Genomic DNA, 16,244 nt, shown 5'->3' on the forward strand with positions numbered 1-16,244 from the left:
CCCTCAGCAGCTCATTCAGCGGCTGCTGAGGTCAGCATGGCCAGTTGCCGTCTGGTGGTAGAGGCGGAAGCAACAGGAAATCTTCCTGTTGCGGTGGTGGCGTGAGGAGTTGGTAATCTTCCTCTGGTGGTGGAGGCAGGAGCAGCGGTTACTCTCCCTCTTGCAGTGGAGGCTTGTGCCCTGGACACTTGGCCTCCCCACTCTTTGGCTCTGGACGCTCGGGTTCCCCCCTTCTGGGTGCTGGACGCTCTGGCTCCTCCCACTCCAGGTCCGTGCCTGAGTCTCCAGTCAGCCTCCGGACAGCTTTCTTCATCATGCACATAGCACAGGCAGAAGGAGCAAAATCTTTTTCTCTTCACAATGGATATCAAAAGCTTCTACACAGTTATTCCCAACAGTGATGGTTTACAAGCACTTCCTTGATAAACGAACAGTAAAAGAACCTGCAACCAATTTTCTTCTTAGACTTACAGAACTTGTCCTAGCTTTTCCTTTAATGGAGACTTTTAGAAACAAGTAAGAGGTGTCAGCCCTTGTATGCCTTTTTATAGGATGGATAAAATAAAGTTTTTAAGAGTACAAAGGAAATACATGTATCTTATATTTTAGATACATTGATGACATATTAAGCATCTCAATTAACACTAATGAAGAATTAAATGATTTCATTAATTGTATTGACCAGTTCCATCCAGCTCTGAGGTATACATCACCTTCACTGCTTCTAATTCTACCATCAACACCACCATCTTCTACAAAGAAACAGACTCTCATTCATACCTGATATGACTCTTCACATCCTAAAGGGTCCAAAAAATAAATAAAAATAAGTACAACTTTTTTTATAAATTAAAAATGTATATATGACATCATGACGTTCTACAGATGGTTGATTCTATGGTTGTGTAACACCCCAAATGTGCAAAATGTCTAATGTCTAAGGTGCAACAACTGAAAAGATTGTAACGGAAACTGAACTGGAAAGAGAAGGATGCACCTTGCCCTCAGAACAGATGTCACCAGAATATTACATTTTAATAAAGAAAACACTTTTATGTAAACACTCGTTTCCATAGGAATAACATTTTTGCTTGTATGATAATTCAGTCAATTGTCTTCTGATATCAGATATGACTATTCTTTACTGTCTATTTATTAATGAAAAGTATAATGTCATGAACTCTGGCAAAAGTGACCTCACGCTTGCAGAAAATGATGATCATTTTTGACGCCCCTAAAGTAACCAAATACATGTTTTTGTGTGTCTTCCAGTAACAAGGGCAGAGCCAAATGACAATGTAAAGTAGCATGTTCTACATTTAAATAAACAAATTTCACATTAACAGATAGATATCTGTACAAATCGTATCTATCTGTCAGAGTGCTGAAAATAGGAGCAATGGAGAAAGTTGTAGCATTACTGGGTAAGTGCACAAATATGGCTTTTTATTTATAATGGGTTTTTCTATTCATTAAATGTATACATTTTTAAACTTTGATGAATTGGGTTCTCATAAAAGTGTGTGAGTGCTCTTCCATATAGTTCTGGTCTTTTCTCAAGTGGGACAGACAGTTGTGGCGGACAGAACACATTACTCCGGTCCTTAAGCGTTTGTAGTGGCTTCCTATCCAGTCCCGTGTTACCTTTAAGATATTACAAGTACCTTCTTAGTCCTTACATCCCTGGGAGGCAGCTTAGATCTTCTAACTCTGGATTGTTAAAATGCTAACCCAGCCTCTGCCAGACCACATTTAAACTCAACCATAATACATTAAATCACCCGTGCCACATATCCCAAAGAATACATTTTAAATTATAACACAATAATAGACTATACAAAATAATACAAAAGAAACCAAAAATACACACAGGGGCGTACCCCATCACAGGATTCCATCTCCATGTTTTTATTTTTTCTGCCCAAGGGGTAAGGTCTATTTTACGCCACTGCCTTGGCTTCACAGCTCCGCTATACAAATCATGCACACTGCATGTACAATAGGCTACTGCCTTGTGAAGACGCTACTGTCAGAGCAAACGCTGCTATTTATCAATGTAATCATCACCAATATTTTTATGAGAAGACATTATACCTGATTGTAAATACGTCAAAAAAAAATAAACAGTTACATTTGTGTACCAGTCTATTTCGTCATGTGAAGTCATAAACACCCCCTTTTTTTATAAATAAACTTGTTCTTAGTGAGAGCTAAAAATGAGGTTTCTGCGCACTGCCAGCATAGACGCACGTCTCATTCTGTTACTAAATTTGTGTTTCAGGATCGCTTTCATAAAAAAAAACACATAGTCTATTTTTAAATCGGTACAATACAACAAAATTCAAAGTTCTGGTTAATATATATATATATATATATATATATATATATATATATATATATATATATATATATATAATCCCCTGAATCAGGGGCCCCCTTAAACTTCGTTGGGCCCTAAGCTTTTGCTAGTCTCCTTATGCACAGCTCCGCCACTGCTTATGGGGTTATAACAATGAATCATAGATATGCAAACATTTATTTTGCAAATACCTACTGTATATCAGCAGTCTATCTCATAGCTGCCCGCACACACCCCGATGATGATATCTCACCTGCAGTCTTCCTCCAAACCAGACCTGTGTGATGTTGACTTTTGCAATAGTAGTATTTTGTGTATTTAGCGTTAAAAAAAAAAAAAGCACCTGTATTATACCACATATGGGGAAGGAAAACCTACAGACACTGTGGCTTACAGAATAGGCAGAGTGCTACTTCTTAAAAGCAAAGGTTAACTCTGTATGTATCTCACTATACTGTATATCCCAAATGTATTTTGATTTAAACTTTCATTTAACTCTTACATTAGCATAACCCCACCTCGAGTCAAATACAATGAGACACACCTCAGGCCACAGACACGTTTCATGTGAACCCTCATAAAAATGTAGGTCACCAATGGCATGCCAGTCCCTTTTTTCCATTGTAAACAAACACAGGCCTATACCAACATAACTGCAGAACTGTTCATACATGCAAAGAAGGGGGGAAAATTAAAACTAAACTGAATGTACATTTTTCATAACATTTTTGCTTGTATGATAATTCAGTCCATTGTCTTCTGATATCAGATATGACTATTCTTTACTGTCTATTTATTAATGAAAAGTAAAATGTCATGAACTCTGGCAAAAGTGACCCCACGCTTGCAGAAAATGATGATCATTTTTGACCGCCCCTAAAGTGACCAAATACATGTTTTTGTGTGTCTTCCAGTAACAAGGGCAGAGCCAAATGACAATGCAAAGTAGCCTGTTCTACATTTAAATAAACAAATTTCACATTAACAGATAGATATCTGTACAAATCGCATCTATCTGTCAGAGTGCTGAAAATAGGAGCAATGGAGAAAGTTGTAGCATTACTGGGTAAGTGCACAAATATGGCTTTTTATTTATAATGGGTTTTTCTATTCATTAAATGTATACATTTTTAAACTTTGATGAATGGGTTCTCATAAAAGTGTGTGAGTGCTTTTCCATATAGTCCTGGTCTTTTCTGAAGTGGGACAGACAGTCGTGGCGGGCAGAACACATTACTCCGGTCCTTAAGCGTTTGCAGTGGCTTCCTATCCAGTCCCGTGTTACCTTTAAGATATTATTGTTGACTTACAAGGCTTTGCGCGGTCAGGGTCCTAGTTATGTAATGGACCTTCTTAGCCTTTACATCGCTGGGAGGCAGCTCAGATCCTCTAACTCTGGATTGTTAAAATGCATGGCTCCAAAACGTGTTACGCTCAGGGGACGTAGTTTTAGCTGTGTTGCTCCTTTTTTTTGGAACTGACTACCAACTTTCATTAGAGAATCCACAACAGTAACCAAATTTAAAAATACCCTTAAGACGCATTTGTTCTCCGCTGTATTTGATGATCGATTTTATTTCTATATACCTATTTTATTGTATTTCATTTATGTATCTATAGAATTTTTAACTGATTAATTGTGGTTCATTGTGTTTTTAATGTTGATTTGTGTTTGTTTTGTACAGTGCCTTGAGACACCTTGGTGTGAAAGGCGCTATAATAAATGAGTTATTATTATTATTATTATTATTATTATTATTATTATTATTATTATTATTATTATTATTAATTGTGTTGTGTTTTGTTATGTGGATGTTTCTGAAGGTGAGAGATGTTAGATTAGCACTAGAATAACAGCTTGTAACATTGATCTGTAATGCTGGCACACATGAAAATATGCCTGTCTGTGTTAACATGCAGTATGAGTACATGCGCTTATTCTCTCTGAAAAGTGATGTTTAAAAAAATTAAATAAAATATATGTTATGATACGTTTTTGGAAGCCGTTTACATGACTTTAGAAATTAGAACAAGTGTGCATGAACCCGACTGACTGGAGGGTCTTTGATTAAAGAGCTATCGTAGGGTTAAAGCTTAGGCTGTCTCAGTCATTTATGAGATAAATAGTTATTTAGCTCCTAATAATATCCTTTTAATAATAATTGGCCATAGCTGTACTAATTCACTGTATTCTAATAGATAAATTACAACTGTAAGTGCAATACTGGCAAAATACAATAAGCATAGCCTCGATTTACGAGTCTGTACTGTACAGCGAGATGTTTTTATATATTTGGTCCATAATATCAATGTTATTGTATATTACATATGTAATAACATCAAATAAATCTGCATTTACAAATATACAACCTCAATTATGCTGTTGTATCGTACAAAACTGACACGAAACACTATTGTTGTAGATTAACCATGGAGCTCGTTTACCGTGTTGCTCACTGTATGATACTTAAGATGCCGTCTCTGTCGTACACGTACCACCGCTCACTTACGGCATCCCACATCCTGGCAACAGCAAGCACGACACAACACTCCACGGCATCAGGCAACATGTAACCTCGCAACCACAACAGCACTGAACTGTGGTATTGCTTGGCATGTTGGAAAATACGGGGGTCTGATCAGCATTTCTGATCTGTCCAAGCTGGTACTGTTTTCTAGAAATGCTGAAATGGTAAACATTTCTCTTGGAATTCCTCAGGAAGCTTGGTTTGTCTTTTCTCAGCAGTCAGTCACGTTGCTTTTTGTGTACTCGGATAGTCACGTCTTTTGTTGGCGATTTTAATATACCCATTACTATACTGTACTCGAATTTAAGACGCAGGCTATTTTTGAGAAGCAAAACATTGTTTAAAAAAAAGGACAACTTTTCTGTCCAAACAAAATCACCACAATGCACAAACAGCATCCTGTCCCACATCGAACAAGCGGAATGTGTTGGAGTCTGTCTACCTCATGAAATTCCGCCTTAACTAACGGATGGTCAAAATTCAGTATTTAAAACCTGAACTGGATTGTGAAACACTGGGAACTGTATCTAGAGAACTACTTCACTGATTGTGATGAAACTTGGTTACGATATTCTTTATTAAGAGTATCAGTCTTGATTATTTTCTAAACACAAATTAAACTAAATAGTGATTATAATTTAAACACACTGAAGTATTGAAAAGCTAAACACTTTGTGTGAATAGATGAAGAAAAAATAATCATGTATATTATATATAAACCTGTGTCAGTGTTTAACATATTGTGACAAACCAATGGGCAGGGTGATCAATGAGAGGTACGTAAGGGCAGAGGTTTTAATGGGGTTGTGTCCTCCCACAAAATGGCGGCAGCATGAAGGACTACAACAGACAAAATGTCCGCGCAAAAAGACTACAATTACCAGAACCGAGGAAAAGCACACCGGGTGTGGTCAGCACACCTGCACAGGGTGTGACCGGCCTAGATAAAAGAAGTCGGTTCACAACAAAATTGCCATAGAGGAGAAGGAAAAAAAAAAAAGGTTGGTGTTGTGTAATTGTGCTGTGGGAAATTGCAAGAAAAACAGTGCTATTGCTTTGTGTATGACTTTGAACTGTTTTGACTACCCTGCCGACTGTAAAACCCTGTTTGTGTATGAGAACCTGATTTTGTGGACTAAGAACTGTATTACGCTCCTCACTGGAAACAGTGGCAAAATAAACAAACAGGTACTGCCCTTTTTGGAGATAACACAAGAGACATCCATCATCATGGTCCACTAGGTGTATGAGGACTACTGCCAGGCCAGTGTGTTGGGAGGTTGTGTATATCTTGGCACTGTTTATGCATGTCTAGTAGGAGACAGATGCATAATAGTGGCACCAACATCGCACTGTACCTCTATGAATTCCACTGCCATGATCAATGTCTAGTGTGGCATCCACATGTTTGATGTGTGTCAATTTGTTGGGTGGGGGGTGGGGAACATGAAGGGGAGTGTATATGGATGATAAATCGTGGACACAGTTCCATGACAGAAGGACTACCAATAGTGCTGTAACATCAATCTATGTCCTAGCATAACTTTCTGTTGTATGGAATTGCAGATGTTCAATGGCATAATAGCCTTTTGCAAGGGAGGAAGGGGTGATGGGCTGGCATTAGCATTGCCAGTGTGGAGTAGTGGTTAGGGCTCTGGACTCTTAACCGGAGTGTCGTGGGTTCAATCCCAGATGGGGGACACTGCTGCTGTATCCTTGAGCAAGGTACTTTACCTAGATTGCTCCAGCAAAAACCCAACTGTATAAATGGGTAATTCTATGTAAAAAATAATGTGATATCTTGTAACAATTGTAAGTCGTCCTGGATAAGGGCGTCTGCTAATAAATAATAATAATAATAATAATTCATAGTAACATGGATAGGGGGAATGGGACTTTAAGAACATGACACCCATCCGACAGATGTATGACACAGTGATATTGTCACCTGCAAAAATGGAAGTGTATGTGGTACACTGTTATGAAACTGTGTTTACATGGGTGAGTGGAATGTGCTGTGCACCTGCTCAATCACCCTTAAAAACAAAGGTTGATTTATTCCAGCTTATTACACGCTATCCATTTGCAAGTTATCATTTGCATAGAATCTGAGAGCTGCTGTCAAGCTGAAGTCTACTGATACAAGAGCCATGATAAGTATTCCAAACACAAAGAAATAAAGCAATCCTTTAAATAAACTTTCATCAATATCTGCATGTTCCAAGCAGGGGAAAACAACCCAAAGGAATTGACTCAGTTTAATCTGGTAACATAATTTGTGAATTAGGAGGAGTCAATATTGAATTATTTATGAGCCACTTGTAACAGCAGTATTCTCACAGCATTCGTATATACGTCAGTATTCATTGAAACAGATATTAACAGCTGTTGGTGAATAAGGTTAATGTTAAATTCGACCAGAAAAAAAGAAATGTTGTGAAAATGTAGAAAACGTTTAGCGAATGCATCGTGTTCCTGAAATGTCTTCTTACTGAAAGTTTGTCCCCTTTGTTGTTCTTTCAGCTGTGGCTCTCACTGTTTCTGTAGACTGCACCTCAAAAGAGTTCTTTCAAACTGGGCTCTTGCTAAACTGGACAGAATCAATGGAGACATGCAGACAGAACTTCGCTGAACTGGTCACCATGCAAAGCGAAGAGGAATACCAGCAGTTTTTGTCATACATCAAACTTTATGAAGGGGTGTACTGGATTGGTCTTCAATTCAACAGTATCAATATCAATAATACTTGGGAATGGGTTAATGGAAACCCCACTACGTACAGCCACTGGGATGTCCCTCCTACTGGTGCGGGATGTGGAGCATTTAACTCTTCGAGTGGTGGTTGGTTTATACTTAATTGCTCATACAGATTGATGAGTGTTTGTCAAGGTAAATACAATTGTATAAGTTTGATATAAAAAGCCTTGCTAGTATTCGATTTTTATTTTTTTGCCAAATCGGTGATTAATATCAATGTTTATTTTAGAAAGAATTTACCATTTTTTTCTATCTTTTATTTTTCAACTCAAGCAGAGAATGGAGGAAATCGGTATTTATGCTTTAAAAAATAAAACAGACTTTTCATGCCATTGAGAAACGTCTCATTTAGCGAAATCCCTTTATCATATTCAACATGCAACACAACCATGGTTACCAACATTCCAATTTCCTCTTGCGCCCCATTGACCCCGGTGACTAGTGACTGTCACCATATACCTATAGCAAGAGCCTACCTACACCTTAACTCGCTAATTTCAAAGTTGTCGCTTTGAATGACAGACGCTGTAGCTGGCAAATGAAAGTGCAGAGTCGGTCTTGATGACTGACAGTCATTTAAACGAATGAGAGCATTCTAGTGCTGCTCGTTCTTAATCCAAGCCGAAGTGGGCAAAGGTTTCATGGTCGGCCCCTTCTCCGCTTCACCCTTTCCTTCCTTCAGAATCAACCCCATTGGAATTGCCACCCGGAAGATCTCCAGAAAAAAACGCATTTAATTATCGACCTCTGAGCCCCAAGAGGCAGCTCTACAAGCAGTATCGACGCCCTAATTCCCCAGGAGCAATTCTCCCTTCATTACAGTTTTAGATGCCATCAAGTTCATTAAAATAGCAGGTCATGGTGCCTGGCTCACAAAAGCAGACATATCTGATGTATTCAAAGTTATGCCTATTCACCCCTCTCTTTGTCACCTCTTCAGAGTCTGCTGGCAGGACAAACTTCTACTTCACCACTCAACTCACCTTCGGCTGCCAGAGCAGCCCAAAGATTTTTCATTCACTCTCCCAAATGCTCTGCTGGATTCTTCTTAACTCATATCAGGTCCCCTTTCTGCTCCATCTCCTTGATAATTTTCTCCTTATACCCCCCCCCCCCCAGCCTTCCTTCTGATAAAATAGCCCGCATCTGCCATCTCAATACATTTCAAGCATCAAAATCAATCTCTTTCGCCAGCATCCATAAAATCCTAGATCTCAAGTATCCGACTTCAATATTGTAGCTTGTCCTTCCCCTCGCCAACACTTCTTTCCACCCCCGCAGTGCGGCTCACACTCAGAGGAATTTCCAAGAGCCTTCTCCCGTCATCTCCAGCCAGACTACCGATATCTACAGACATCCTTTCCCAATTAATTTTAATGTTGCGCTCAGGATGTTTCAACCCATTTGACGACCTGGTGATGGAAGCTATGTGCCTGTCAGCTTTCTAAGAAGTGCAGAATTCACAGTACCATCACTATCCGGTTTCCCAGCCATAGGTATTCGTTCTTGTGATCTTTCAATAATTCCTGATAATCATTTCATTCTGTTTGTTTGCTCATCCAAGACTGACCAGCTTAGTCAAGGACAATTTATTCAATTATCCAAGATAAACTCCCATCTCTGCCCTTACACTTTCTTGTCCAGGTTCCTATCTGTCAAAAAACCCTTCAGTCCCCTAGACCCCCTGTTTATCAATTGTTCCCGTAATGTCATTACAAGACACAGGTTCACAACTCACCTTTCTTCTCTTATCTCCAAAGCAAGTCTCTTTCCCCAGTTCTATACCTCACACTCATTTAGGATCGGCGCAGCCTCATCAGCAGCAAAAGCCAATGTTAGTCATCACTTTATAAAAACTATGGGTGACTGGTCAAAAAGTAATGTAGCAGTCCACTCCTACCTTCGTTCTCTTGCTGCAGACATCTCAGCAGCTCACCAATCAATTGCTAGTATGCCCGGAGTGGGGGCACCCTTTCCGCCAGGACCACCAGAGGTTGGTCTGTTTCCTCCTAACAAGTTTTTTTCCCCTCTCCACCGAGCGGAGGGTTTCACAGAGCCCGTTTTACTAACCATCTCTCTTTTTGTCCTCATTTGTCCCTTTCCCTGTTTTACGCTGTGCATTGGCACGCAGTCTTTTGTTTATCTTCACAGGTGCGCGTTTCTTGCAGGGAGCCTGTGATCCATCCTTTTGGGGTGTTAATGAGTCTCACTTCCCGGCCTCGCCCTAGCTGCAGCTACTCATGCCTTCATTCAAAAAGGGGGGTCCTCGCCGCAGCAAGTCAGAGGGGACCACCGGCCACACTGTTCTTTCGCAGCTCTTGCGCTATTTTCTTGTCTCACCCAGAGACTCCATTGTTTCTTTCTCACTGTACCAGTAAGAGCTGTAGTCATCTACAATCCTTAATTACTAAAGTCCAAATACTAACAAACTATCTTTCAGATGCCCCTGCAGGCACACTCCAGTGCCTGGCCTTGGAGGACTCGCCTCACCTCTTTGAGGGCAGCTCCTGGAGACAGGGGTTCTCTTTCCTTCCTTCTTTCCAGGTTATGAACCTTTCCGTCCTGTGGTGGCATGCCCCGGTCCACAAGGCCGCGCCTCCAGGAATCTCTGCAGAGTCAGAGGATTTCTCTGTTTTTCAGGGGGTCCCGGGGGCCCATCTCCACAACACAGGGTTCTTGTGGTACAAAGTGCGGACCCCGTCCTTTGACCTACTAACAGCTCAAACCTTCCCTGGCCAACTGGCCACTAACAGTTCATAAATTATAAATTATAAATGACATTATTTTTTACACATCATTTTTACATACAAATTACCCATTTATACAGTTGGGTTTTTACTGGAGCAATCTAGGTAAAGTACCTTGCTCAAGGGAACAGCAGCAGTGTCCCCCACCTGGGATTGAACCCACGACCCTCCGGTCAAGAGTCCAGAGCCCTAACCACTACTCCACACTGCTGCTACTCCACACTATTTATAGGCTAACTAACTATTCCAGCACAAGTCCTGTTTCGTTTGTCTCTAATGTGTTTTGTTTCCTGTTTTGTTCAAACCTTTTATTTATTTACAATAAACCGTGCATCAGCGCTTCACTCACCATTCTGTGACCTGTCGGGTCTGACGTCACCACAAGCCATCCTGCCACACACACACACACAACGTTTGTGTTCCTGTTTTTGCCTGTATTTTATATACCTGTTTTAGGTTCTTTCCATTGCACTAATTTTGTGTGTCTGTATTTTAAAGCTATGTGACAGGGTACCATCATGGCCCAGGCTGGCTAACAGCAGGAATTAGACCCAGACAGAAAGCTGGAGTTTAACCACCCAGCTGCCCATTTATTTAGGCAATTTCCATGTAAAAATTGGGCATTTTCTTTGCATATTTTTCATTCTTAGCCCTCAAATAAGCAACTTGGACAGTTTTCCAAACAATTTTTGCTATATCTCGGGCGCAAGAAGCATCCAAAAAAAAAAAATTATTGTATACATGATATGACGTTCTGTAGATGGCATGGGTTGATTATATGGTAGTATTAAAGCAGGTTGATTCTATGGTAGTATAACCCCCACGCCCCTAAACAAAAGTGCAAAATTTTTGCATAGCAGTGTATATCAGAAAACTTGCGTCGCAAATTCTCAGTCATGTCATACACTGTATCTTCCACAGTTTCAGGTACGGGTGTGTGTCGCTGTTATATGCATTATTGTCTGTGAAGTGTAGGTACTTCATCAGCAGAATAAATTGGTCATTTTGACCAGTACCAATCCTGAGAAGGTTTCCTTACAACCTTCTGTACCCCACCAACAAAGAAATACATACCCTCATCTCATTTTCTGTAGCTAGCAGGGATCCATTTTTTACTCCCAGCTGTGCAATCTGTCAACCACATTTCTTAGGGACTGCTGTCATCTTCCATCAAGTAAAACTTGTTCAGTAACTATTATTATTATTATTATTATTATTATTATTATTATTATTATTATTATTATTATTATTATTATTATTATTACTCCTTTATTATTTCTTTCTTTATTTTCATTTTTATTTTCATATTTATTGTTCATGGGAAAGCCTCCTCCTACTTAAAACTCAAGCACTGTAGTCCTTTGCTAGTTTGTCAAAGGTACCTATGACATCTCTCAGTAATTCTATCCATGGCCATGCCTTCTCTGTGATTGAAGTAGACATTATTTTTTTTCACTTGTGATGTTGGGTTATTTTTGAACCTACACATAGAATTATATCTCTATTTGTATTATTTAATCTTTGATTCATTTTCTCTATTCACCAGAAAGGGTGTTCAGTTTATTTTCTAACTGTGTTGAAATTGCCCCAACATAAATTGCTAATTTATTGTACAACAAAATGTGCTAATAATAGCAAACAGTGGCTAACATTTCTTCGACCTTAGTGGTCGGTGTTAATGTTTTTCTTTTGTTTGCAAAAAACAAAAAATAAATCACTGCACGTTTGTGATGTCATGTCTTATTCCTGATTATGTCAGCACACCCCAACACAATTATTGTTGCACTGTGAGTAGACCTACTAAGCCCAAAAGACAGAATTCCAAAAAGAAGGTAATATTCCTAAGCATCAAAGTCTTTATTGTGTTTATTGTGCCTCTGTTTCTATTGATCTTCTACTTTGCAGTGTTGTAATATGTTCCCTGTGCTTGTCAGTCTTTAGTGGTTTATTGTTTATTACATGTGCAGCAAAATTGTATCTTTGATTACAAATCTAAAAAGTAATTTCTTTAGGGAAGAGGCAGAAGAAAAACATAAATGCTGAATTCAGGTTTTTAACTTATTATGCATTTTCACATCTGTTTGGTATAGGTATTATCACAGTAGGTGGAAATGATCCTGGGAAAAAATGTGTCTTCCCCTTTTATTATGAAGGATATCGGTACATCGGATGCACAACCGTGAATAACAACAATATTCCTTGGTGTGCAACAACCACTGATTATCCCAAAGACATGAAGTGGGGTAACTGTCCTTTTACTGGTAGGTAATCAACTTATAATCGGAAATAGCCATTTACAGCCATCCTTATACATTTTGACAAAATCTACTGCAAACTGAGTCCACAAAGTTTTGCATGCATTCTGTCCATATTTGGTGGGTATTTGTTATTGTATTGCTGGGATTATATAAGACATTGGCCTGTTCTGTACCAGTGCTAAAATCCAGCAGTCTGTTTGGCTAGATAAGACACCAGTTTGCTAACTGGAGTACTTTTCCAGTGGTAAAATATTTATTTATATTCATATTTATTTATTTCTTAGCAGACGCCCTTATCCAGGGCGACTTACAATCGCAAGCAAATACAAATACATTCAAGTGTTACAATACAAGTAATACAATAAGAGCAAGAAATACAATAATTGTACTGTCTATAGATGTCCTATATGAATAATTACCTTTGACAATCTATATAGGCTAGATTGCAAAAAAAAAAGGTATCTTTTTGCACTTAAGTAAAGGTTTTCAAGTCATTCTGCCATTGACATGAAGCATATATCCTATACACAGTGCCTCCTACCACTGGTGGAAACAGTAATGGTGCACCCTGTCAATTTCCTTTTAAATACAACAATATGGATTACTATTCCTGCACTACAGACAGGATGGATTCCAAAGAACTCTGGTGCGCTACAGTTTCAAGTTATGATGAAGACCCAAAGTGGGGATTCTGCACCACATTAGGTAAGTTAGTGTGTGTTCTTTAATAAATGGATAATTACTGCAGAATACATTGTATGTTTTATATGCAAAATAAAAAAGACAAAAATAGGGCAGTGTTCCTTCATGATAAAACCAATCATAAATATGTATTATAACTATGCTAGGAGAGAGAGCTTATGTTTGAAGTTATATTTTCCTCTGCAGTGTTGCATCGTGGTTCCTGTGCTTCTCAGCCTTCACATGCTTAGCATTTATTCCATGTTCTGCTAAATGTTATCTTTGATTCCAAATCTGAAATGTATTTGGAGATGAAAGGAAGGAAAAAACATGAAAAAAAGTTTGATTTTGAGATATTTCTTCTGTTTATTTTCACTACTGTTTTGCATAGGTATTGTCACGGTAGGTGGTAATGATCCTGGAAAAGAGTGTGTATTCCCCTTTTCCTATGACATGCAGATGTACTTCAAATGCACAACCATCAATAACAACCACATTCCCTGGTGTGCCATAACTATACTATACTGGACCATGGGAATACCATGATATACCATAACAGATGTTTCTAAGAAATATTTACTATAGTGCACCATGGTTAACCGTGCTCCAGTATAGTAAAACACAGTGAAAGCATGCTAAAACAGGAAACCATGGGAAAAGTGTGAAAACACTATGATAAATTCACCATGGTAAACTTTCATAAGGGCTACCATGGCTTGATGGCAAGCTTGAAAGCCTGGGAAGACTGGCTTTCCCACCACCCTGACCTGCTCCCAGCACCTACTCACGGCCTCTGCTGTGAGTATTGTGGTGATCCCAGCCACCACTGGAAGGACTGCCTGGAGCACAGTCCAACAGAATAGTGTGGAATGTGTTAGCACTTTGGGCATGGGTGACGGGAATGTCTGGATCCAGTCGGTCAGGGGGAAGGCAGAGCTCCTGTTACAGAAAGTGCTGTCTCTAATGCCCTTGAAGGAGGAGCTGCTACCCAGCATGCCAGTCAGGGAGGAGCTGCCTGCCCAGAAGCGAGCACAGGACCCTGAGCGTCCATCGCCCAAGAAAGGGAAACACCAGTCTCCAGTGACCAAGGGAGAGCTGCACCAGTCTCCAGTGACCGAGGGACAGCCGCACCATTCTTCAGAGATAGAAGGAGACTACCTGCTGCTCCCGCCTCCACCGCTAGAAGGAGACTACCTGCTGCTCCCGCCTCTACCTCCAGAGGGAGACTACCTGCTGCTACCATCTCCACCACTCGTGGGAGATGACCTGTTGCTCCAGCCTCCGCCTGCAGAGTTGCTGCCACCTCCTTGGCCAGAGCCTCCCAAGGGTCCGCTGCTGTCATCGCCTCCCAAGGGTCTGCTGCTGCCATCACCTCCCGAGGGTCAGCTCCTGTTCAGTTCGCCACCTCCTGGGGATGCCTGCACGTCACCACCTGGAGATTTGTTGTTACTACAAGCGGCAGTTTTGCTGCCGGAAATTCTGTGGCCAAAGCCCAAGAAGAGGGAGCCACCGGCTACAGAGAACCAGCAGCAGTTGACCTTACATCCTTTGTGCTACTATATGGCTACGTTGTATTACTTAAAGGGGCAGCAGTACATTTCTGGACATTACACTCGGTACAACTCGTATCTATAGAAATAATCGAGTTGACTGTACTTTTAGGTATTGGGTTGCACTGTGTAATCTGATGGCTTAAATAGCAAAAGTTAACAAATGTACATTATACAGAATTAAATTGGTGAACAAAAACAATAGTACACAACTTACAGTTCCATACAGAAATCAAACATTGTCGATTTTTTCACATGCAAAAGCACCCGCTTTGAAAGTTCTGCTGACAAGCTTGTTATCCCGAATAACCTGAGCTTTAAAGCCAATTGAACGAGAACTCATTTTTCGCTTCTCACTCATGGCGAACTGACACTGTAACCAGCTGCGCTTGGTTGCAAATGAATGAATGAACTACCTGTTTCCAGTCAGACGTCATTCACGTTAAACGACAGTGTCGAGTTATCCACTAGTCTTTTTAATAGTTTTTATCCCTTCGGTACCGTTAATAAGAGTCAAAGTACGAGTAAATTGTGATGTCCAATTTTAAAAAATAAGAGGCTTAGTGCCCTCACAGGTCGGGAGCAGCAAGAACAGAGTTCTTTGGATGGGCTGGTCTGACAGTTCTTTCTCAAGGCTGGGAAGTCGGCCAGTCTGGATGAAGGCAAGACTCAGTTGCAAGAACGCATTGACCCGGAAGGTAAACGATGTGGCAGCCGCAGATTGGAGAGGCGGTTGCACTCGTTTACCAAGGGGTCATGTGTGACAGCATAAGAGGGGACGGAGAATCGTAATCTGTTCCTTCGTTTTGGGTAAATGTATTGGAGACCAGAAGGACCCGTGTTATGTACCGCGAGTGTTTTGTCTGCGTTTGTCTAAACTGTTACTTGTCTGTTTGTTAGACGGCTAAACACAAGTTCTGGATCTGTCGCCAGAGGCCAGCACCCACCCGGAACATCACTGCATTAAAGTACACTGTATTTATATTCACCACTAGCACTACTGCATTCACTAAGGAATTTAAAAATAAATCTTAAAAAAAGAGACTATAAAGAACAGATTATTGAGAAAGTTTACAAACTCAATAAAAATGAACTACTTGAATATAATAAAAGGAAAAAGGTTAAAAGAGTGTCATTAATAATTACATATTCTAAATTATTACCCAACATTTCAAAAATAGTTTGGAAGCATTTATGTATACTTCATAATTCAGAGAAAATGAAAAAAATATTTCCGGAAGCTCCAATTGTGGCTTTTAGAAGGGATGCAAATTTAGCTGACATTTTGGTATATAGTAGACATAAACGGATCACAGACACATTACAGGACATTAAAACCTGTAAGAGCACATGTAAGGTATGCA

The 16,244-nt window shown here is 39.9% G+C and overlaps 1 protein-coding gene across 3 annotated transcripts in view; it reads left to right on the forward strand.

The window, feature by feature from the left end:
• The first annotated feature begins 3,347 nt into the window (after positions 1-3,347).
• LOC117398022 (fibronectin-like) overlaps positions 3,348-16,244 on the forward strand; it is a 49,178-nt gene continuing 36,281 nt past the window's right edge. Inside the window, exons 1-4 of one of the 3 annotated variants that reach the window (XM_059017005.1) lie at positions 3,348-3,425; positions 7,411-7,776; positions 12,482-12,652; positions 13,181-13,354. In XM_059017005.1, coding sequence (XP_058872988.1) covers positions 3,401-3,425; positions 7,411-7,776; positions 12,482-12,652; positions 13,181-13,354 — 736 coding nt within the window. In that variant the 5' untranslated portion in view covers positions 3,348-3,400. Of the gene's footprint in view, positions 3,426-4,870; positions 5,889-7,410; positions 7,777-12,481; positions 12,653-13,180; positions 13,355-16,244 lie in introns of those variants that run through there. The other 2 variants (XM_059017006.1, XM_059017007.1) reach the window with 2 other exon arrangements.

The sequence above is a fragment of the Acipenser ruthenus genome, chromosome 54, assembly GCF_902713425.1.
Source record: "Acipenser ruthenus chromosome 54, fAciRut3.2 maternal haplotype, whole genome shotgun sequence".
Classification (NCBI taxonomy): Eukaryota; Metazoa; Chordata; class Actinopteri; order Acipenseriformes; family Acipenseridae; genus Acipenser; species Acipenser ruthenus.